Source organism: Daktulosphaira vitifoliae, unplaced genomic scaffold (assembly GCF_025091365.1).
Source record: "Daktulosphaira vitifoliae isolate Bord-2020 unplaced genomic scaffold, ASM2509136v1 Scaffold_1, whole genome shotgun sequence".
Taxonomy (NCBI): domain Eukaryota; kingdom Metazoa; phylum Arthropoda; class Insecta; order Hemiptera; family Phylloxeridae; genus Daktulosphaira; species Daktulosphaira vitifoliae.
In genome coordinates, this window is record NW_026099572.1 from 43,676,867 (window position 1) to 43,700,684 (window position 23,818).

At 24.3% G+C, this 23,818-nt stretch overlaps 1 protein-coding gene and 1 long non-coding RNA gene across 4 annotated transcripts; one reads left to right on the forward strand and one right to left on the reverse strand.

Annotated features, from left to right (window-relative positions):
* Positions 1 to 32: 32 nt before the first annotated feature.
* LOC126907072 (uncharacterized) lies at positions 33 to 7,864 on the forward strand. Its single transcript, XR_007704413.1, has 2 exons — positions 33 to 1,506; positions 7,116 to 7,864. It is a non-coding gene; the product is annotated as an uncharacterized LOC126907072 (long non-coding RNA).
* A 2,999-nt stretch (positions 7,865 to 10,863) lies between these two features.
* Positions 10,864 to 22,452, reverse strand: LOC126906946 (scoloptoxin SSD14-like). 3 transcript variants are annotated; one of them, XM_050687905.1, is made up of 12 exons: positions 22,217 to 22,452; positions 20,431 to 20,470; positions 20,198 to 20,325; positions 17,914 to 18,129; positions 15,378 to 15,598; positions 15,035 to 15,233; positions 14,774 to 14,974; positions 13,856 to 14,084; positions 13,590 to 13,780; positions 13,246 to 13,486; positions 11,599 to 11,712; positions 10,865 to 11,265 (listed from the first exon to the last, which is right to left on the reverse strand). In XM_050687905.1, exons 3-12 carry the CDS (start codon positions 20,248 to 20,250, stop codon positions 11,113 to 11,115), a joined length of 1,818 nt encoding a protein of 605 aa, XP_050543862.1. In that variant the 5' UTR covers positions 20,251 to 20,325; positions 20,431 to 20,470; positions 22,217 to 22,452; the 3' UTR covers positions 10,865 to 11,112. The 3 variants fall into 3 exon arrangements, with proteins under 3 accessions (XP_050543878.1, XP_050543862.1, XP_050543871.1); XM_050687921.1 differs by lacking the exon at positions 20,198 to 20,325 and having other exon boundaries at positions 10,864 to 11,265; positions 22,217 to 22,321; XM_050687914.1 differs by lacking the exons at positions 20,198 to 20,325; positions 22,217 to 22,452 and adding an exon at positions 20,581 to 20,602 and having other exon boundaries at positions 10,866 to 11,265.
* Between the last annotated feature and the right edge of the window lie 1,366 nt (positions 22,453 to 23,818).

The following is a 23,818-nucleotide window of genomic DNA, read 5'->3' on the forward strand; positions in this document are numbered from 1 at the left end:
GAATTTGCTTGAAATGTTTAAAATGTAATCATATCTGTTCTTTGTGAATGTAAAGAAAATAATAAACAACTTAACTTTAAACTAATAGGTTATCATCATTTGCTAGAAGTGTATACTTTAATATTTTTTTAAGTAGAACATTGCAGTATGAACACAATTATTATTTTAAATAAAGTAGTATCATTTTAACTGTTATGATAACCTCTTTGATAATCGAGCTGACCCCTTATTACCTCATATATTTTTAAACAAGATTAAGATAGTAAAATAAATTGTACTTCAAATTATACTCAGTAACTCTTATTAAAAATATTTTTAACAACAGCTAATATTATACTAGATACACGTAAATAATAATTTGTAATACACCTTCAACTAATAAGAGATTTTTTTTTATTATAAAGAAAAATCTATACTTATTTATTTGTATAGTTTATATAATAACAATACCAAGAAAGATTTATAGTAAAATATTAATCTCTTGCAATCTCTTTAAGTTTGATATTTAAATCAAAACTGACACTTAAAGTATGATTGGACTGATCATTATAATCTGAATTGAATTATCCATTAGACAATATGTCTACAAGAAATAATGAACCTACGAATTTATTTTAGAAACTTTTTGCTTATCGCCCCTGTGAAAATGTTATATTTTTTAATTTTTTCAAATTAGTTCTAGGGACTAAGAATAGTTTAATCCGGTCCTAATTATAGTATAATAACAGATATTATCATAAATATTAATAACCCTAAATAATTATATACTATTTTTGAGATATTTCTTAACAGTTCATAGTTCGGTATAAAAAAAAACAAACAACATAAAAAAGAAATGACTCATTGCTTTAAATATACAAATAATGATCTTCATTCTTCATTATGAACACTTCTACTCATAATTATTAATGAAATCACAATAGTTAATATGTATTTCGTAAATAAGAAATTTATTTAATACTATAATCTCTTTTTCTGTCTGTATGTATATTTAATTCATTTCCTTTTATATTAATAAAATATCTATATTAATTAGTAATTAAAAAAAAAAAATTATTTTTTATAAGGGTTAAACCGTATTATTATTATGTAACATAAAATGAAAATTATTTAGTAGTATATCGACTAGGGAGGGAGAAAGCAACAATTCTAGTTTGATGTAAATATCTATATTTATTACACGGTACCATATTACTATATGCATCAGTTTTTAAAACCGGTGTTTGAGGTCGTCTCCTGTAGTCTGCTTTAACATTCCACTGAGAACGCATCCGACTCCTACGTACATAAGAACATACATACTTCCACAAATATATTATTTTAAACACTCGTTACTCATATAGTTAATCGATTAGTTAGTAATAAAATAATGGTGAACGAAAGAAGTAGTTTGACCAAAGTGGTTGGCAAGACCAAGCAAATGTTACGCTATGGAGCAACATCAGGCGACCACGAATCTTTCGAATACACATCATTTGGTGGAAAACGTAAATATAGCAAAATCAGGTAGGATTTTACGTCTAATACTCGGTTACTAAACAACAGCTGTATTTTTTTTTTAATGTAAACTCGTTTAATTTCAATAATCACTGTAATGATTCCCACTCGGAATGCTTATGCTTCTGCTTAGTTTATTTTGCTTAAAATATATTTTTTTAACCAAAATTACTTTTACTAGATCATTAATTTCTCTCTTATTTCAATACTTGTTAGTATTAATGCATATAATTAAGTATGCATATTGGTTCTAGTTATACATTTATTTAAATATGTAATTTATAAAATCTAATATTATGTATTTTTGAGTTATATTTAGAACGAAGAAATACATTTGTTAATTTTAAAAACCAACACTTCTGTATCAAATGTGTAATTATAAGAACCGTTTTGTATTAGTTATAGTTTGACAAAATTGATATTTTATTTTTAATTTTTATAAAGTTTATTTAATAAAAACAGCCTTTATAAAATTTTGTTAGTAATTTCATAATCATAGATGTAGATAGGGGGTGTTTGCTAGGAGACTTGACCTCCCTAAAAACTTAACCACACCACACTACACTTATGTACCTCATTGAAAAATTCGTCTAAATTATAATACAAAACTTCTGATTTGAAATACCTAATGATTCCATTATTTTTAATGATTATTGAATACATTTTTGACCCAAGGTCTCATTATATTTAATTTACGATTAGTAATAGTTACTCTAATTTCTTATAATTTAACAAGATTATATTAACTATTATGTAACATGGAACACCCATCGAATTTTTATATCTTATTTATATTTTGGATTAGCATGTATAAAAACACATTTTTTAAATTATTTAATTGTTTTTCATAGTAATTTATATAATGAGCCTTTTCTAATATATATTTTAGAATTTGTATTAACCATGATTTTAATGCTTTACAGAAAAAAACATAATATTTCAACTAAATAAGTGAACATAAGTTTTATCAACGTCATTGGCTTCAAAACAATAACAATTTAAAAACTTATTATAACATTAATTTTAACTCTCTTCAATTATTTCAACCCTATTTGTTAGTAATTTTTAAGAAATAAGTAACCATGTTAAGAGTTTCGGTATTATAAATAAAATGAAATTATTTATAGGTAATTTGAAATACTTTCCAATTTAATGAGGCTAATATGAAAATAATAGTTAACCTAATATTTCAGGTATCACTTAATGACTATTAGCTGTATTGACGTATTTACCATAATTTTTCGACTATCATGTATTTTTATAATATAATTGTTAACTTTTTTTCTCCTATTTATACTAAAACATTCGCCATCGTGTTTTAATTAACTTTTACGTTAATTAATAATAACCACATATTGTATACTATTAAAATTTAATGAACTAGAATATTGTAAATAACTACAGATCCAGTAAAATAAACTGAATATAATTTTTGTATGTAAAATTTTTTTCTCTTATATAAATAATTGATAGTATAAGTAGTATGTTTGTTATGGCTATAGTAAATATAAGCCTACCACCATAGTTCAGTGAATGTGTTACACGTCCGGATGAATTTATAAAAATAATTAAGTTCAATAAAATCTGTTAAATATATTGGTCATAATTTATAATAGTTATTTTGTTTGTTACCATCATTGGTTTTTTTTGATAAATTATTTGCTTTTAAAAAGTCAGCCGGTTAATGGGTTTTTAACTTTAATTCTAAAACATAACGAAATTCATAAACCAGTTATGAGACATTACCTACAGGGAAATACCAGTGAATTAATTCATTTATTTTAAACATGTAAACATAGTTTTTATTTAGATTTTTAGAAAAAAACTAGTTCTGAATATAACGTTTAACCTTTGAGTTTATATAATGAATTTTACTAACTTATGGTTTCAGGCGTAAAAAAGCTGTAAATTTTTCAATTTGATGATATCTTAGCATTATGGGGGGCACATGGAAAACAAACGCTCCGAAGCCTCATTTCGAATTCTACTAACCTAATCATTATTAATGATAGTTATTCTGGTTTTTTTTTTTGCTCATCACTTTTTTTTATAATAGCAATATTTTCCATTAGAGGATCCATCTACGATGCCGCCTCGGGGCCCATATCAGTCTTAATCCGGCCTTGTATCTTTAAACAAACTTATTGCTATCTGTGACGCCAGTCAAATATTTTTAGGTAACAACTATGTACAATTATAATTGATAATAGATTTAAAATTAGGATACAGAGCATTTAACCTTCACATTCATAAAATGGTTAATTAAATGCATCCTTTTTAAATTGGTACTTACAATTCCTTCAACTTCATATTCACTTACTAGTAAATATTTTATTTAAAATGAATTAAGATACACATCCGTGTATATTTTAAATAAGGACGTGACGAAACTTCTTTGAGAATACTAGTTAGATTAATTTTTATTTAAATCTTGAAAGATTTGAACTAATTATTTCACAAAAATAAATTTTAGCTTTATACATGCCGAATAATAATCAATATTATTTAAGCTAATATTTTTCACATAACTTCTTAATATTAAGTAAAACTAGAAAAAATATCAAGATAAATACACTTAGATTATAAATAAAATAAAATTTGTAGTTAATATCATAAAAATAGTGCTAAAAGTAAATTTATTTTTCAAGTTTGAGTGAGTCATCAAATGTTTAACAGCATTATAACTTGCGGCAATAATGTATTTCTTAGTACGGTTATATCATTAGAATAAGTTCATAAAATAAATTGTTTACCTTAAACTTGAAATGTACTCTACAGACATATAAAAATAGGCTCATTTTCAGCACCAGAGTAAAATAGGTGGATCATGAGAGAAGAAAAATACTATTTTTCTTCTCAGAACCCACTTCTTTTAAAATATATTATATTTCCTATACAGTGAATGCGTCATGCATTTACGTAATTATAGTATTATGAAGAAAAAAATTGAATTAACAACTAGTCTCATTTACATATTATCGTAAAAAAGCGTAGTGCTAACAAAAATAATACAAAATATTTACGTAGGCATGCAGTAGATGAGATTTATTCTTATTAATTGATAACAAATATTTTATATGATATTTTTATTAATTCTCAAGTATTAGAATTTCCAATAGTCAAGCGAGAGAAAAAATATGATTCTGTGGTGGTTTTTGTTTAAGTTCTTAACATACTTATATTAACATTAATAAATCCATTCATGCGTATAACTTAACAAGCTTATTAACTCAGAAAATGAAATTCTATAAAAATTTAATCAACGCTTTATCATTTATATTATTGCATGTTTTTTTCAATGCCGTTAACAAAAAACAATTCTAACCTGATGTAACTGGACTGATATTCAAATAGTTAAACACTAATTGTATGCAATGTTATTTATATACCTATAATTTATGGGCTCCAGATGATTATTTTCGTTTTTTTTTATAAACTACATTTAAGTGAATCAAGGATACAAACCTGTTAAATTATTATAAACATTTCATAAAAACAAATTGTTGGTATTAATATTACTGTATTGAATACTTCTCGTATTTAGAACTACTTAAACAATTTCAGAGCATGGTATCATTTTTGCAATACATCATGCACAAGCATTTATCATAAAATATCACAATTTATAGTAGCATCAAAATAAATGGTGCATGTAAAAAGTTACCGAAAATGGTATTACTATGGATATCATATAGACGACAATATTTGTTTAATAATGTTTCAGTGAAGACGATATGCATTATAACATAAAAGCGGACTTTTTGTTGGAATCTGTAAATCGTAGGTTCAAGAAAATTGTATTAACTACATATGCCTTGGGAATGGTGATGATGGTTGCTGGTTGCCTATTGATACTTTGAAAATCAAAGACTTTAAATTTTTATTCACATCTAAATTAAATAAAAAATATAATTTTATTAACAAATTATAGCAACTAATAAAAATTATTTTTAAAAACTTTTATTATGATTGTAAAATAAACCACTAGTCCTTGGTAAAATAACATAAAGACTTAAATGATATTGGGGATTTGTTAATTTTTTGTTAATGTTATTGTGTGTTAAGTTATTTTTAATGTTAAAAAATTTCAGCTATGGTGCTATTTTATTTGTTATTAATCAACTATTTAGTGTTCAAAATTAAACTAAAAAATTGTTATGTATGACCTTAATTTATTTTTTGTTTAAATTATTACAAACATTTAAAATTTGAAGAAAAAAATTTACTGAAGTGTATAGTTTATGTTTCCATTATATGTCAGATAAAAAATTTTTACTACACATTTTTTTCCGACTTCAAATTTTATATTTTTAAGCAAATAAAATTTTAAATTATACATTACTCATATAAATATTAAGACAATTTTAAATGTATATGAGTTACTATTCACGTGTTCCAATTAGTAATTTAATATTATATTGTACTTATCTTGATNTTTTACTACACATTTTTTTCCGACTTCAAATTTTATATTTTTAAGCAAATAAAATTTTAAATTATACATTACTCATATAAGTATTAAGACAATTTTAAATGTATATGAGTTACTATTCACGTGTTCCAATTAGTAATTTAATATTATATTGTACTTATCTTGATGACGCACACTGTTTGAGGTCTCAATCTTTTTTCCCGTGAAAGTTTTTATTTTCTGTGAAAGATTTATTGAATAAATTTTATTCAAGCTTGAACTTCATTAACTTACAACTCAACTTTGGCATCAGCACTATTTTTTTTTATATTAGAAACTCATTATCTTGTAATAAATTTAAGATTTTAATTTGTGGTCCAAATTAAACTTAAAAAGGAAAATTAATATTTATTTATTGAGTAAATTATTCAATTAATAGTTATTTAGAAAATTTAATTATAAAAATAATATTTTGTAATTTTAACTATTCACATTATTGAAGCTTATTAGAACTACTTTCTTGATAATCTAAATACAATAGAAAACATGTTTTTGTGACAAAATGCTTTCAATGCCAATAGAAAATAACAATATGCTAATTCAATTTAAAAATAACAATCCTAGATAAACTAAATACAAGAATTACAATTTATAATGTGATGTAAATTTTTTTATTTGTTCAGTTCCTTATAAAGCCAATGACTATAATTATTTTTATAATATTTCATGCTTTGTATCCATTACATGATTTATTCGTCAATAAATGTAATATAAATTTTATTAATTAACATTATGATTTACTAATAATATAAATTATTTTCATATAAGTTTTGTGTATATAATATCCAAGTAAGCAATCATAAATTAACTAAACAATTTACTATTTGACATACTTATTTGTATATTGTATAAGAATGTTATTTACTATACTTAGTTTAATTTATTTACTTCATTGTCAACCACAGATTGATTTATTTTATTCGATCATTAATGTCTAGTTAAAAAAGAAAAATTACTTTTTTTTTGCCTGTTAAATACTAGTAGTTATTTTCTTCTTTCACTGGCTTTTAGTATAATGGATTATGGTTTAATGTTTAAGTGTATGATTTGTAACTAATTAATTGAAATGGTGATGGTTATAACAGTGATTTATCAAAAATAAGTTTCAACAGTATTTCATAGATATTTTGATGGATTTGATTTTTAGATTCTTAAAAAAGTTATGGACTTGGAATTTTTCATCAAAGAATGATCATAAAGAAATCATGCCCCTGGAAGATGATATTCCCATACCACAAAAACAAGTGACGGTAGCTACGTATGCCTTGTGTTTCATCATGATGTTAGCTGGTCTGTCAGTTAAAAAAAATTAAACGATATAAAAATATTTTTTTTTTAAATAAGCAGTACATCTTTTATATAAAATTATTGATTTATTTGGTACACCTCTGCAAAGCTTGATTATGCTTTAAGGTTAATACAAATATTATTTTTTTTGTATTCTGTTTAATTTTTTACTTTTTGTTATTTTAGAAAACTTTGAATTATAAAAATAGACGTTTAATGTTACCTAAAAAAAATTAAATGTTTGATAATTAAAAAAAAAAACTCATGTATATTAATCATTAAATATAAACTAAAATTTTTACTAATTTAATAGATTCAAATTAGATATTAATTATTAATGAAGATCCTAATATTGTTAATTTTACATGATTTTTTTTTATAAATATCGCAAAGTCTACTTAATTATTCATTTTTGTAATTATACTTAGCTTCATTACGACATTTATTATTCTAGACTTATCATTGTTTTGTCACAATTGTTATGATAATACATTAATGTAAGCTCAACATTGCCATTTTAAGATTTGGTTCCTAGTTATTTCTAGTTTTAATTACATTTTAACATTGTTAATATATATATAAAATAAAATTTTATTCTTCACTACAGAATTCATTTTTTTTCTCATTTTTATGTGATATGAATTGTAAGAACAAGATTTTGGGATATATCTTAACTTATATAAAAATATAACATAAAAATTATGTGTTAAAAAATTCATATATTTCTGAATATTCAAAATATTTAAGAGTGTAAAATATATAAAAGTAATATCACAATAATTGAAAAAATATTTAATTTATGGTTGAGGATCTCGTACAAAAATAAATCGGATTTATACTGGGTCATGTGTTAGAAGCGTAGTTTTAGGAGGATTATGAGAATAGATCCCCAGAACAAAGTTGTTTACATAGTGAAGATATAATTTTGTGTCGTTTAACGAGGATTGTAAAAAAATGTATATTACACTCCGAACAAAACCTATAACTATATCACTATCGTGGGCATAGATTTAGATAATAAACTAGATTACTAACTAGCCTATATTGTATTGCCTGTGTTCGCTGGTAATGCCAAATAGACGCCATTTTTTTGAAGTCAAACATTTTTCCTATCGGAGCAAAAAATTGTTAAAACAAAATAATTTGTACACGAAGTATAGGAAAAAAAGTTAGGCCTCAAAAAAGATAGTGGCCATTTAGATTTAACCGTATTCACGATTTATCAATCTAGTTTATTATGCATATTTGTATGGTTCCGAGTTACTAATAATATTTGATATATTATTATATAATATTTAATTTGCAAACAAGTGTTTATAAGATTCTTGGTTTTAATACAATTATTAATAATATAATCACTTCAGTACTGTTAATTCATAAGCGTGACCTAAATGAGGACCTGAAAAATACTATGAAATGTGCTGTTTTAGATGAATAAAAGTCCACCCAAATAAATTTGAATCCAAAAGATAGATTTAAAATTAATAAATGTTTGAATAAATATTTAAAACATTATTCTGTATACAAAGTGATTAACGATAAGACGTTCTTTTTCTTGGAAATGAGTTAACATTTTTTATTTATGTTAAGGAAATTATTGTTTGATTCAGAAAACTACAATAATATATAGTTAAATAATTTGTTTTCATCCCGTCTGGAACAAAAACATAAAATTTAATTCTTTGATAAAAACTCCAATTTTAATTTGGTGATATGATAGAAAAAAAATTTCAAATAGTTTTATTCATACATTTCTATCTAATCAATCGTAAATATTTTAAAATTGTACTTATAATGCAAATTTATTTGGTTTTTAATACCGGAGGCAAAAGATTTCTCGGTAGTAAACTTGCGCTGAATATAATAGTATACTTCTAGTAATATACATGAATTATTAAAGATAAGATTTCTGTGAGAAGAATTTATCGATTTTTATCTCGACAAATGACAACTACTGTATACTAAATAGCTATTTATCAATAGAAAATTGGCTAAAATCACTAAAGTTCAACAATCAATAACAGAAGAATAGTTTACTTTGTAAAAAAAAAAAAATAAGAATAATATCGCTTGATGTTTTTTTCTATCATATAACAAACTAAAAATAGGGTTTCAACACTAAAGGGATGAAAAAAATTATTTTACTATATATTATTAAAGTTTTTTGAATCAAACTATATTTTTCTTTGTGAAAATTAAAAATGTTCAATAGTTCTAATGAATATGTGTCTTATTCTTAATGAATCATTTAGTATACATTGGAGAAATATGTTCATTGTACATTTATATCTATTGTATGATGCACTTTAAATTTATTTAAATTATAATTAGAAAGCTTTTAGCATTATAGAAACCAAACGAGAACCATTATAGTTTATTTTTGGCCCAAAAAGGAGCCTATGTAAATGGCAATGACCATATATATATTTATTTTTGTATCCGTGTGTGCGATTACTCCCGTTTTTATAAGTGCAATTTTGCACAATACTTTCAAATACCACAAAAAGTATCTAATTTAAGCTATCAGTACCGTAATTTTGAAAAATTTTTCTCAATCAAAATAAATAAGAGAAATATACTAAATAATTACAAATGTCATAAAATAGTCGATGTTAATACTTTTGATTTCCTCTTTATATTGAAATAACTATTTGAAAATTGGATATTAATGCGAAATTTATATTGATAATACTACAAACATTTGACTTGCAGATAACGTACTTTATTCTTAAATTTAATGATTAACTAAGGGACATAAAAATCATATCGACATTTTTTTCTTCTTAATTTTTAATAATATTCCAAAAAATCCTTCCTATATTAAACCTATGTAAAATTAAAGCTAATAAAATGTGATTTAAAATTAAAAAATTATCTGAAATCATAATTTTTGGAAGTTGTCTTGATTTAAACCAAAAATCATACAATTTTTGTTAAAAATTGTCGATTTTCAAGCTTTTTTAATAGCAACGGAATACCTATATTTTTATAAATTTGAAAATTAAAATTTTAAAATGAATACTTTATAATTAAATATTATAACGTTTTGATAAATACTTTTTATTCGTACCTATAGATAAAAGTAGGTTAAACAAATAAAAAAAAACCTACCACAATTAAAACTCCTCTGACTAATCGGTGGCAAACAAAATTATACTGTGATACGTACTTTTATTCGTCTTCCAACACACGTTTTATTTCATGTCCTTACCGGAAAGCCAAAATCCATCTACGAAATACTAATTTTAAAATGCCTCAACTCATTATTTGTATAGTCTAGTTTTTTTACATAATTTCATAGTAGTTTTGATGCATATGATTTATAGTAAACGTTTTACATTTAGTGAAAAGAAATTTTATAATAAAAGTCTTACAAAAAAATTCTGAAAATATATTAATTATTCGCTATATTTGTTAAAATGAAGTATATCACATTAATAATAACAGTTATATCATTTTTTTAAATATTGTACAAATTACTATGCCAAAATTATAGAACTATAGTTGAACATTAATGAAATATTGTTATTCTTAACATACGTTTGAAAACAAGAAAAATATTTTAACGTAATGAATACTTAAATATTATCATAAGTTAAAAATTTAAGAAAGATTAACAGCATATAATAATGTAGAATATAATTTGTTTTATCAGTTATTGTTGATAATTTTTTACTAATTAAAAATTAAATTTGTTAAATGATTTCTTAATTATTTAACAAATATATAATTATTTATTGTAAATAAATTAGACTAGGAACTCAAATCGTTAACTATTAATAAGGATTCACAATATTTTGTTATTTAATTGTACTAAAATGTACTTGTAAAATTTTAAAAACAATTAAAGTTATTTATTAATAGCCAGATGTATTTCCAGGTCGTCTAAAGTCAGACATTGCAGTTATTTGACCGGTTTTAGTCCTATATATAGCAGTGACGGCTGAACCTTCATTTATTTTAAGTCTTTTTACCGGATGACCAATTTCCTTTAATTTCTCAATTACATTCTAAAATATTGACATATATTTTTGAAACATCATTGAATTAGTAAAAATAAACTTTTTTTAAATTTTAAATAATCTCAAATTACAGAGGGCTGGTCTACAGAAACTTCATATTATCTGAGGCTGTTGAAACCCATTCACCCTTCTAAATTACGTTAATGAGCGTTTTTAAGACTTTATTACAGTGAACTCTATAGTATAACTTACTTTTACAAAAATTTATAGATTTTTCATAGAAATAATAAGTTCAAATAAAAGTGGTTTGTTAAATATGATTGAATGATATTTAACAAATATCATAACAAAATTATGAACATATTTATAATTAATTCCTACCCTAAGTACGCCGTATTCATAATCAACTCTCATTGGTACCAATTGATGATAAAACCTTGGTTCATCTACAGCTTCTTTTAAAGTTTTATTAAACCATAATATAAGACTAGAAACCTAAAAAAAAATAAGTTTAAAAATATTTTAGTTATTAATATTACTTGTGTCGTTTTTATAGATTATTAAAGATTTTTTTGTTTAAATAAGAAATATAATGATATTAAAATTCAATTTATTTTTACATAAAAAAAAATTATTAGTCAAGTAGCCAGAAAACTTTAAGTGGTAATTTTTAATATAAATCTTTTATTATTTCTTAAAATAAGAACATACAAGTTACTTATGTGTTTAAAAAAGTATATCTTAATTAAGCATTCGAATGTTTTTTTAATGTTAGGGTAAAATACAATAGCAGTTTAGTGAAAAAAATCATGAAATATCTAAACCCCGCATGTTAACTATCATAAATGTCATTGTAAAGATATTTCCTAATCGCCTAGATATTCTGTGATGTATAGGTTGTATTTTGTCAGATAATGGGATTATGACTTCAATTAGTCTCCCTTGGCAAACTGATACATTCGTTAAGAATATCAAACTAGTAACAGTACAATAGGCTCTCTGTCTGAATAGTAAAAATCTTTCATTATATTTTGGGAAAAACTAATTTTTTAGCAATTGATTCTGTTCAAGTTTACTTTCACTTGAAAAATTATATAAAGTAAATGAGAAGCATTTTAAATTCTACTATTTAACTATGGTTAAGCTTATTTGTTAGTGTCTATATCATATATCTAATGTATATGTTTGGTAGAGAACGCCTTTAGCAAAGACCTATTGGACCAGTTGTCACAAACACCGTTGATTATACCATATCGTGTGACAGTTAATCTCTAGCGTCTTTGCTTTACTCACCCCCTTGCCCTCCAGGCACTGCAAATCCATGTCAATTGACATCCTTGTACAGTTCATCGTCGTAAGTCAATGAGTTTGTTGTTTTATGCGTCATCTTTTTTTGTAGCAAGCGCCTTCGCTTGAATGGTAAATTGTTCGGTCATTGTACGCCGTTATTTTATTATTTGTTTGTTACACCCTTGTGCTCAAAGTTTTCTTGCCCTTGCACTAAATAACTTCATTGCCATGGTCACTTTTACGCCGTCTGTTTTCATCTGCTATTACGTGCCTGCACTACACTTCCACTTGTGATACTCAGATGTTCGACACCATTACCACAAAATCTCATACAGTCCACTCACCACTAACAACAACTTCATCTATTCAGTTGAGCTTTAAAACATTTTTTAATGTTATTTATTATTTGTTTTAATTTAGTTTAACTATTTTGTTTTATGCCGCTTCGCCGGCCATTAGTATTTAAGGGCCCCCCGTTACCCCTTAAATTTAAGATACTCTTTGAAAAACTTCTAATATATATGTTTGTTATTTAATTATTATCTACTCTCGTTACTTATTGGGTGTGTGGTTAACCGTCATCCTCCCAAGTGAACCCTCTTCTCCCGCTTTAATAATAGCGATTTTAAACAGGTTTAAGGTAAAACGGAACTCTAATGCGGTACACAACTAGCCGTCCTATGATCTAGCTGCTTCATACAAAACAGTGTAAATGGTGTATCAAGTATATTTTCTCACAAAAGCTGTAGATAGTGTTATTTTTGACCCTCCTGCTCCTCCTATAGCTAACACAACGTTTCCTTTGTCATCTGTTATTACTGCAGGACACATCGACGACATTGGTCTTTTTCCTGGTTTTATAAAGTTAGCTGGTGATGGAGGTATACCAAAGTAATTATTGACTCCTGGTGTCGAAAAATCATCCATTTCATTATTTAAAATTATTCCTGTACTTTCAGAAACAACACCAGAACCAAAACTAAATAAAATTGTTCAAGTTAGCAAATATTTAAAAATTATTTTCGTTGTTGAGAAAATATTTTGATAGTTAATTAATTAAACATATTGCTGTTTATAATTACTATGTATTCAAAGTGCTAGTAGCAACAGCCGCGTTTCCAAAATTATCTAAAACGACAACATTAGCTGTACCGTGATCTGCAGGTATTGCAAAATCAGCTCCATAATACCTTGGATCTAATGAAGTAAAATTATCGCTTATTTTGTTTCTAATTTTACTCATGTACTCGTCTGATTTAATTTTTTCAAAAATCTGAAAACAAATTTTTGTTAACAAAATTGACATCTTAATTTTTTAAGCAATAATTAAAACTAAATAAATATGTACTTCGGTAACATTCACAAAATTTTTGTCACCTAAATGAGTTCGTTCACCATAAGCAAATTTAAAAGCTTCTATTATCCGTTGAGCATTCAAACCATCGTTGGATGCAGGTAACTTCCCATCAAGAACTCTTAAAATATAAGCCAACACTACACCAGAACCTGGAGGTGGTCCAGCAAAAAGTTTAAAACCGTTTTTTATAGTTACGTTGAACGTCTCTTCTATTTCGACTCTACAAATTATTATATAATTAATATTGATAAAAGTGGCTTTTAAAACTTATTATGAACAAGTTTGTAAGGACCCTTGTATTGATTATAGATGTCTCGCACTCTTAATTTTTAAAGTCACATTTTATTTCTTTGTTAAATGAACCTATGAAATATTTTACTTGTTTCTAATGAGCAGTATAAACAAATCGTAATAATATCAATAGTAAAAAAGTAATTTTTTTAAAAATGATTTTAATGTGGAATTCAAAAAAACAACTGCAAGTATAATATGCTTGAAAATAATTTTTTCTTTGATTTTTACAGGTTCCTATTTACAAAATTTTCTGCCATAAAATTGGAGGGACTTAGGGTGACTTAACACCAAACATGAAAAATAGATGACTTTTCTTACGGCCCTCGATTTTTTAAATATTTTTGGTCATTTTTTTTGCTAATTGTGAGGTAAGTTCATGTAAGTGAAGTAAGAAAAACTTTTGAAACTACTCAAGAAAAAGGATTTTTTTTAGTCCTGCTCCAAATTGTATACAAAAATTCTACCCAAATATTTAGCCCAAATTAATTCATCTTAATTCGTTTTAAATAGTTCTATTTTTACTAAAATTAAGTCATGAATATTACTAATTAATTTCAATTTTATATACATTCATTAATTTTATGTACATTGAATAATTGTTTTCATAAAACTCACTTGTAATTTGCTAAATCTTCTGCTGTAATAATTCCTCCGTTATTTGCAATATCTTCTATAAACTTGGCTGTCAATGACCCGTTGTATAATGCATTTCCTCCTTCTTCTGCTATAATTCTCATTGATTTTGCTAATTTTGGTAACTTGTAAGTGTCTCCAGCCCTTTTTACGTGACCGGTATTTTTATCAACAAACTTATCCCTAAAATAAAATAAATTTTTTAATAAAACTTCAAAATTAATTAATAATTTAAAAATTTACCTAAGTTCCGTATAATTTTGCACAATACTTTCATATCGTGCCAATATTAGCGCCAAACGTTGACTAACAACAATACCTTCTTCACATTTTTTAATAGTTGGCTCAAATAATGATTTCCATTTAATGTTACCGCTACCATATTTATTATACACATCCCAATATCCTTTAAGTTCCCCTGGTATAGCAACCGCTAAACCTCCTGTGTATTATATCAAACTGTTAGATCTATTTAGTAATAGTTTATTTTGTATAAAATGAAAAAATTAAAATATGATAAGTAAATTTTTAAAAACATCTTGCATTAGTGTTTTATGTAAATTAATCAAAATAGATAAATACTAACCAATTAAAGACTTATGCGGATCATTAATGTACATTGTTTCATTTACATTTGCTGGAGCCGATTCTCTTGCATTGATTGATATTGCTGTTTTAGAAGTGGCATTATATAATGTCATCAAAAATCCTCCTCCTAAACCCATTAATTCAGGACAATATACACCATCACATATTAATGTTGCAATAACAGAGTCAACAGCATTCCCTCCATTTTTTAAAATATCCCTATGAAACAATAACTAATTTAATAATAAAAAAATTACCAAACATAAAAAAAAATGTCAAACTTAAAGTGAAACTAAATAGAATTGTTAACAGGAGCGCCAAAACTATTTTTTACATGGGGCGCAAAGATTTAATAACTAAAAACTTTTCCCTTGATTGTTATAAAACTAGAAAAGCAGGTAAACTACTATTTGTGGTATTTAGCGATCATATAAAAATAAATCCAGTAGTTCAAAAACTTTATAATCCATGTTATTTTTTATAATATTATTAAGAATCATTGAAAACATACTAAAATATAGTTTATAACATTAGTTATAATTTTTAGTTTCGATACCAAGTTAAGAATATATATATTGGTTTTGTCATGGTGTGTTATATAAGTCCATGAAAATTTTCAGCTCTCACTTAAGTGATTTTAACTATCAATACGTCAAAAAAACCCGATTTAATATAATCAAACCTCTCAGTATTTTGAAAAATCCTTCGATTCTATAAATAAAAAAAAAAAATCTTAAAAATACTCTACTTTAAAAAATGGCATCTTTAAAAAAAATTGTCTACATTTTAAAAATGCTATGACTTTTTTGAAATCACTGAATATAATGAAATTTTAATATAGTAAATTAGAGGGAATAAGCTTTTTTTAATATGTTTTTATCACAAAATCTGAAATAAATAATAAAATATTATCTTTAATTCAAATTATTAAAGAAAATATTTTTAAATTAACCCATATCATTATCAACAATACATTTTTTTAAATTATTATTATTTGACAGATTTAATTGGGATGTGCGCGAAATAATACTTTTGCTAGCCGTTTTTTGACTAAAGGGACAATCACCCCGCCGGCTACGATGTCACTGAGTGTGAGTTTTTCTCAACAGTTTCTATAAAAATTTGTACTTTCGTATTAGCATTTAACTTGAAAATTTGAATCCAAAAGATAATTCAAAGAAAAATATATATTAAACTCCTCAATTTTAAAATCATACTTATCTTTTTAAGTTTTATTTACAGAATAATTTCTATAAATAAGAACATATTTCTAACAAATTTAGACTAAAGAATAGGTACATAACTATTAAATAATTTTTGAACATATTGTTAAAATTCGGATTTTTGTAACGCAGTGCTGCGTAAAATGATGACATATCGATGAACGATTAATTATAATTAATAAAAGAATAATTATTCTTCAATACGAAATAAACAAGAAACATTAGAATAATGGTGATAATAAGTTAAAAATAAAAATTAATAATATGTTATCAAATCTGTTACTGTAATATATTAAAAATAGACTAGGAAAGTCATAATTAAATACGTAATACAGGCATAATATACACATATATTCATTTACTTAAAAAAGAAACGAAATTAAAATCAATTAAATTTATTATTTATAATTTACTCTCTCCGTAACATGTAAAATGAAAGATAAACATATTTTTAACCATCTTAGCACTTATGTGTAACTTATAACATACTCTTAATAGTGCCAAAGTCATATACTGTTATGACCTTGATAATACATGGCCCATATTGAGTCGTTAATGAACTAACAGAGTTATTTTTGGGAAAAAAGGAAATTTCAGAGACGTTTGTACTTTAAGGGTGTTCAAGTCTCGAAAAGTATTAAGAGTGGCTAAACAAAATTATTTATCACCTAAATGTACTAAATCGTCCTTTCATAATATAAAAATCTATACCCGGGAGGGTATCCAAAACACTTTTTTGATAGGGGCTCAAATATATATACAAGACGATTGACTTACCACGAACGACTTAATAAATCAAAATATAAAAATAATATTAATAATTTCTTTTTTTGGTTTATTTTAGTTTATTAATTTTCTCAATTTATCATTCATGAAGTATTTTTTTATGTTCGTAAACCTTATAAGGGTGTGAACTTTAATGTATCAAATTTCAACACACATAATTAACTAGCTTATTTATTAGATAATTATTTAATTAAAAAAATCAATAGTCAATAACAACATTTAGACCAGTATTTTGGAATTAATTGACATGTTTATATTTAGGAAGGAAGAGTACCATCGTATTAGTTAATAATTTCTATAATAGTGATCCAAAAGTTGTTATGGACTTTTCCAATCAAATAAGATCTTACCTCTACCTTAAAAATAATCTTTTAAAAATTAAAAAAATAAGATTTATTTCTAGATACCTCAAAATTTAATTTGATTTTAACAAGAATTATTATATAAGTAGCTAACAAAAAAATTATAATTAATATTTTTTATTAACAAAAAATTTAAATTGTAAATAAAGATATAAATATGTACTTTCCGATTTGAGCACAAGGTTCACCGTTAGATACTACACCAGCGTTCTCATAAACAACCATTGGTATAATAGACGGTGGCAGTGGAAATTCTGAATCTAAAATTTCTGAACTTTTTGGAATATCATCATGAACAAAAGAAAACACAAAAAGGATTGAAATTACTACAATCAAAGCTACTACACCAGCCAAAATATTGCAACGACGTGAATTCAATCTGAAAATATTTTTTTAATTAGAATATTGTAATCCTATTAATACAAAATAACAAATATATTATGATAATATTAAATTTAGTGAATAAAAATTATTACTGATATTTATCTACTACTATCTTGTAGTATATATATTTTAACTATTTATTTTTACAGTTCTTTAACATTAGTAGAAAAACTATTATAGTATCAGCTGGGTTGATTTATTTCAACAAATGGATAATTTATGAAAAATTTTGGGGGTTAAAAATATGGTTCAATAATAAATGACATTTTCTTAAAGAATATATTTTTTTATGAATTTTTGAAGGATAGCAAACAATTTTTATGGTATCTAACCTCCTCCCTAATTTATATGTTATCAATATTCCAATAACTTATAACTACGAGAACGAAATGCCAATTATCATCTAAACTTGTTATTAATTATTTTTTTATTTAATTACTTACAATATATATATATATATTTATATATATACATTGTTATATACATAAGTGAATTTATTCCAATCTAATATACTTCTGATCCTTCAAGAAGTAAGAAGTTGTTCATGATTTCATAATTATATATATAGACATAAACAATTACATAAAGTTATTTTTATAAGACACAATTTATTATAGTAAATAGATAATTTTTTAAAAATATTATTGAGATGATCATTATAAAATAATGAAACTATCAATTAATTAGGCATACTATATCGAGATTTTCTAAAGATGAAAATTATCGTGGCAAATTTTTAATAGTATAAGAAATCAAAGTAAAATAAATTACAATGTATTTTGAAGCTTGTTCAAAGTTCAGTAAGAAGACCGTAAACATATATGACATATTATCAATAAAGAAATAATTCGGAACATTATAAATAAAAATTTTATATTTGCTAACAGTACACTAGATTAAAAGGTACATGTCATTATTTTTCAATACGTTTTTGTCATATCGCTTTTGAATGCTCAAATATATTCAAATCTAGTAGTATAGTCTGGATTTTATACGACACCATTTACATATTTCTATCAATCTAAAGTGCTTATTAAATTTTAATTGTACCCATAAAAATATTGCTTAATACTCTCATGTTAATTAAAAATGATTAAAAAATATTTATATGCGATCAGTCTTTTAACATTATATACTAATTAAAAAGTTTTTTAAATATATATTATGACTAAAAAAAACATTTTTTATATAATTTATGTTGTACTGATTCGTTAACATATTAAAATATTCACTATAAAAATTTAAGATAATATGATAAGGCCCGGATTACCCTTATTTTAGGACTCAGAACCCCAATAGATATACTATTTTGATAAGCTCCAAGAAACGTTATTTTGTATTTTTTTATAAAACAATGTTTTTTTTTTACAACAAAAATAAAAATTACAAATGATATAAAAAAAATTAATAATAGTAATATATCCTTGAATTTTTTATAACTTTGAAGTTTTTCTACTAATTAGGCTAAACACGAGAATAGATCCTTTTTTCTTTGTAGGATCTTATATCTCGTGAGCCCATGAGCAATGATCCACATTGACTCCCCCTAAATCTAGGTCTGGATACAAATCATGCTGTGATTATTACTTATTAACGTGTTAGTCATCCTAATTATTAATAAAAACGATATTCATATAACATTAGGTTTTAGTTCAATATAAACAATTATAACAATTTAAAATAAATTAAAGTAATTTTATTTTATAAAATCTACTGAGTGAAAAATTGATTTCATATCTATAGAAAAATTTAGTTAAAAATATCTTTAGTTATTTATAATAAGATCAAAAAACAAGATTCACCAAATTTGACAATTTAAATTTTTATAACTTGATATATAAATTGTAGATATAAGGAAAATACATATATATATATATACATATATATATTGATAGCCGCATTGATCTTTCTGTTTTAAACCATACATCCTATAGTATAATTATAATTAAATTGCAACTCAACTCAAGTTAACTTATTATATTTATAATACTATAAATTAATGGTATAAAGTAGCCACTAATCAAATATAAATAATAACTTGTAATATAACAAAAATATATTACGATTTTTTGTATATCAGAGACGTTTTTTCATTACATAAAGTCGCATCGTCCATAACTAAATTTTGCCACAATCAACACATTACACGGACAAACTGATAGTAAAACTAAAAGCTACGGTAGACCAACACCTTTATTTATAAGAGATAATAAAAAAATCTTTTGATTATGCAATATCACAATTTGATTTCATTAAATTAACGATTATAGTTTTGATATACGAATAAATATAGTACCTGGATAACACGCCCATGTCTTGATTAGCTTTAATCCAATCTGAAAAAAAAATCCATATGTATTATTCTCAATATTCAACAATGTATATTATTATAAATAATAGACCACTAATGAAAATGTTGCTAAAATCCATTATATATTATAATTACCGCTAATTATTGAACTTTCTTGACATTACACGCCAAATAACATTTTTAAGAGTATTTCTCATATTATATATAGATGATTACATTGTTTTACAACTTATAGTTTACCTATGCAGATTATTTCAAGTGGAAGTTATGTTAATTAGTATATAAAATAATAGCACATGAGTGTAAATTACTTCTGTATCGAAACGTATTAGTATTTCTTATAAGAATGATAAACATTTGTAGTAGTTTTATGAGTGACTAATCAATAATAATCTGTAGCTATGTACATTAAACCTTATAATGTAAGGATCAAATTAATCTTTTCCCTCATTCCACTACAAAGAAATATTTGGGAATTTTATTAGAAATATTCATTTTAAATGTTTATATATATTAACAAAAATTATCCAAACACACTTGAGTATTGTTTATTCTTTACAGTGGTCCAAATTTTAAAATATGATAATTTTACCATTGAAATTTTTTTTAATGTTATCTGTAAATATTTTATTAAAAATTGAAATGGCTTAAACATAAATTGATTAATTTCCGTCACTCTTTGCACTTACAATATTATTATATACTATTATAAAGAGAGTGATAATAAAATAACAATATTATTAATATTATGTTTTTTTTCTAATTAAAAACAGATTTTTTCGTAAAAATATGGTTATTCCTATAAATTAGAGATTGAGTGAATATAAAAACTGCTATCTTGTAACAATGGTATATCATTTAAAAATTATAATTTTATGTAAATTTGAAACAATAATTGATGTTAAAAACCTACATTTTAATACTTCTTTTATTTTTATTTGCTGGTATGATGTTTCTCGTGAATGAAAAAGGAAGGTGAATGATTATTGACAAAATGTAAAATATGAGTTGTAATATTTTTGTACTATACAAACACTCCTAGTTTATTATTTGAAGAATCTTGACAGTACTCCACACAAATGAAGACAGTTGTAGCTAAATAAATCGAGACTTACACAATACTTATGAAATTGACGTATTATATAATTACATTCTTTTTTGTCATCTAAGCGAATAATGATTTTAAGCTAATCAAATTCCACTAATCATTACAAAAAAAAAGTTCATCCGCAGTAACTTTTTTACTGTAGTTCTTTTTAAGGATGAAGGTTATACGTTAATTTATAAATAGATGATTTAATAATCTATTCACAAAATAATTGATGTCAACTATTCTTCAAAATAAAGTTGTTTACAAAAAAAAAGATTCGTATTATTTTTTGTATATTTTTTGAGAATTTTACAATTTTTCAATAGTATGAATATCATTTATAATTACATTATTGTTCCGTAAATTTAGAAATGTAAATATTTTCTATTATGTTAATCGGTGATAAAAAAGTTGACCTAATATTTCAATTTTATCGATTTTACAATTTATGTACCAAATTCAATACATTGTATAATAATATGTGATAAGGTTTTTTTATACTTATTATTTATTAACTATTTAACAATTAAGTTCAACTTTTAGTATTTATTTTCAAATATCAGTGGTTCCATTATTCCATAAATAGTAAAACGTTGTTTATAAATTTAACATGAAATATTTGGATAACCATAATTTACTACTAATTATTTAATTATTATTGAATTTGATTAATTTGCCTACCTTTGTTTTTTTTTGGTATATGATTTATATAAATTATACAATAAATAAACGTTGAAAGCGTTGTCAATTGGTTATTAGGCTTTACGTTGATTATATAAATTATAAAATATCAATTTATAGTTTATAATGAAGGATTATAATTTATTATAATTTCTTCCACAAAACACTAACACACAACTCGCGATTTGGATTAAACTTGCCGGCGTGCAAGGAATAGGTGTACAGTACTCCTCCCAAGCATTCCAACTGGTTTTATGATTATTCTGTGTGGTCATGTTCACAAATCACATTTCACGACACAATAAGAGACTAACATGGAGAGGGGATCTATACATGTGGCCTTGAAAATCTTGGAATTCTATTATTACTTTTGGAGTAAACAAAGCTGACAGATCATTTTGTGTCACCAAAAATAAAACGTAAATTATTAAAGTTCATTGATTAGAATTTTCATTAATTAAGTTTCGTATAACATCTTGTTTGTATAATATCACATAATGAAAGATAGTTTTTCATTATTCATATTTTAAATTCTAAATAATCCAACTAATGGTAATATTACATATGAGGTACAAAGTGAATAATATACTTCGGCGTTTCTAGGACATACTTGAATTTCAACAGAAATATTAAAATGTAGATTCAGATTTAGACTTTGGGCCCGAGGTACTTCGGTACCTTGAAAGGACCCTCTATTGTAAATATCACTGTCATAAAAATGTGATGAACAAAAAAAAAACCAGAAAACTGATGTCACCAATCATTACACAATTTGTGATGAGGCATCTGTGTCACTCCTTAATCGGATCCTAGTAAAATGTATATTCATATCCAATTGCTTAAGATTTTAAATTCAATTATACAGTATTATAAAAAGAAACGATTTTGCGGTTTAGGCAACAAAAATGTGTTGGAGTTCAGATCGTAAGACGATTAATTTTTTTTTTAATACAACATAAAAAATGTTTATTGATAATACCTAATTCGATAATGAAATATATAACTTCATAAAATTAAACTTTTTATTAAATTATTGCTAAGAAAAAAGAAGTCCGAAAATTTTTTTTCTATAATAAAGTACATTACATTAGCTTCAATTTAATATATATATAAAAGTGTCAGACTTTCCGGAACATTTTCAAAAGTCGAATAGAAAAAATTAATTTTTTGTGAAAAAGTTGTCATTTTAAATCCCCCCCTATGGGCAGGTAAAGGGTCAGATTTATAAAAAAAATATACCAAATGAGAGGTAATAAATAATATCATGCATCTATAAAAATTAAAATAATATTGATTTGGTTATTTTTAAAAAAGTTATGGCAGTTTTTAGTAAAAAAAATTGAAAAAATTTCGAAAATTAGCCATTTTTAAATTTGTAATTTTTTTGGGGATTATGGGGATCGAAGGAAATGTTTACAATTTTTGAGGGTTAAAATATAAACTAAAAATCGAGAATTTCAACACAAAAGTAGCATATTTTTGAATACAGTAACCATTATCACTATGAAGACAAAATAAAGTCCGAAATTTTTTTTTTTTATATTAAATTATATTACATAAGCTTCAATTTAAGATTTATATAAACGTGTCAGTATTTCCGTA

What these genes read in the sequence shown, in the direction of transcription:
- LOC126906946 (XM_050687905.1), bottom strand. Translation starts at nt 20,250, where the DNA reads ATGGACGATGCGACTTTATGTAATGAAAAAACGTCTCTGATATACAAA. An exon ending in TCTCTGATATACAAAAAATC is followed by an intron (nt 18,130 to 20,197) that starts GTAATATATTTT and finishes AAATATTTTCAG; the next exon opens with ATTGAATTCACGTCGTTGCA. An exon ending in ATTTTGTGAATGTTACCGAA is followed by an intron (nt 13,781 to 13,855) that starts GTACATATTTAT and finishes ATTTGTTTTCAG; the next exon opens with ATTTTTGAAAAAATTAAATC.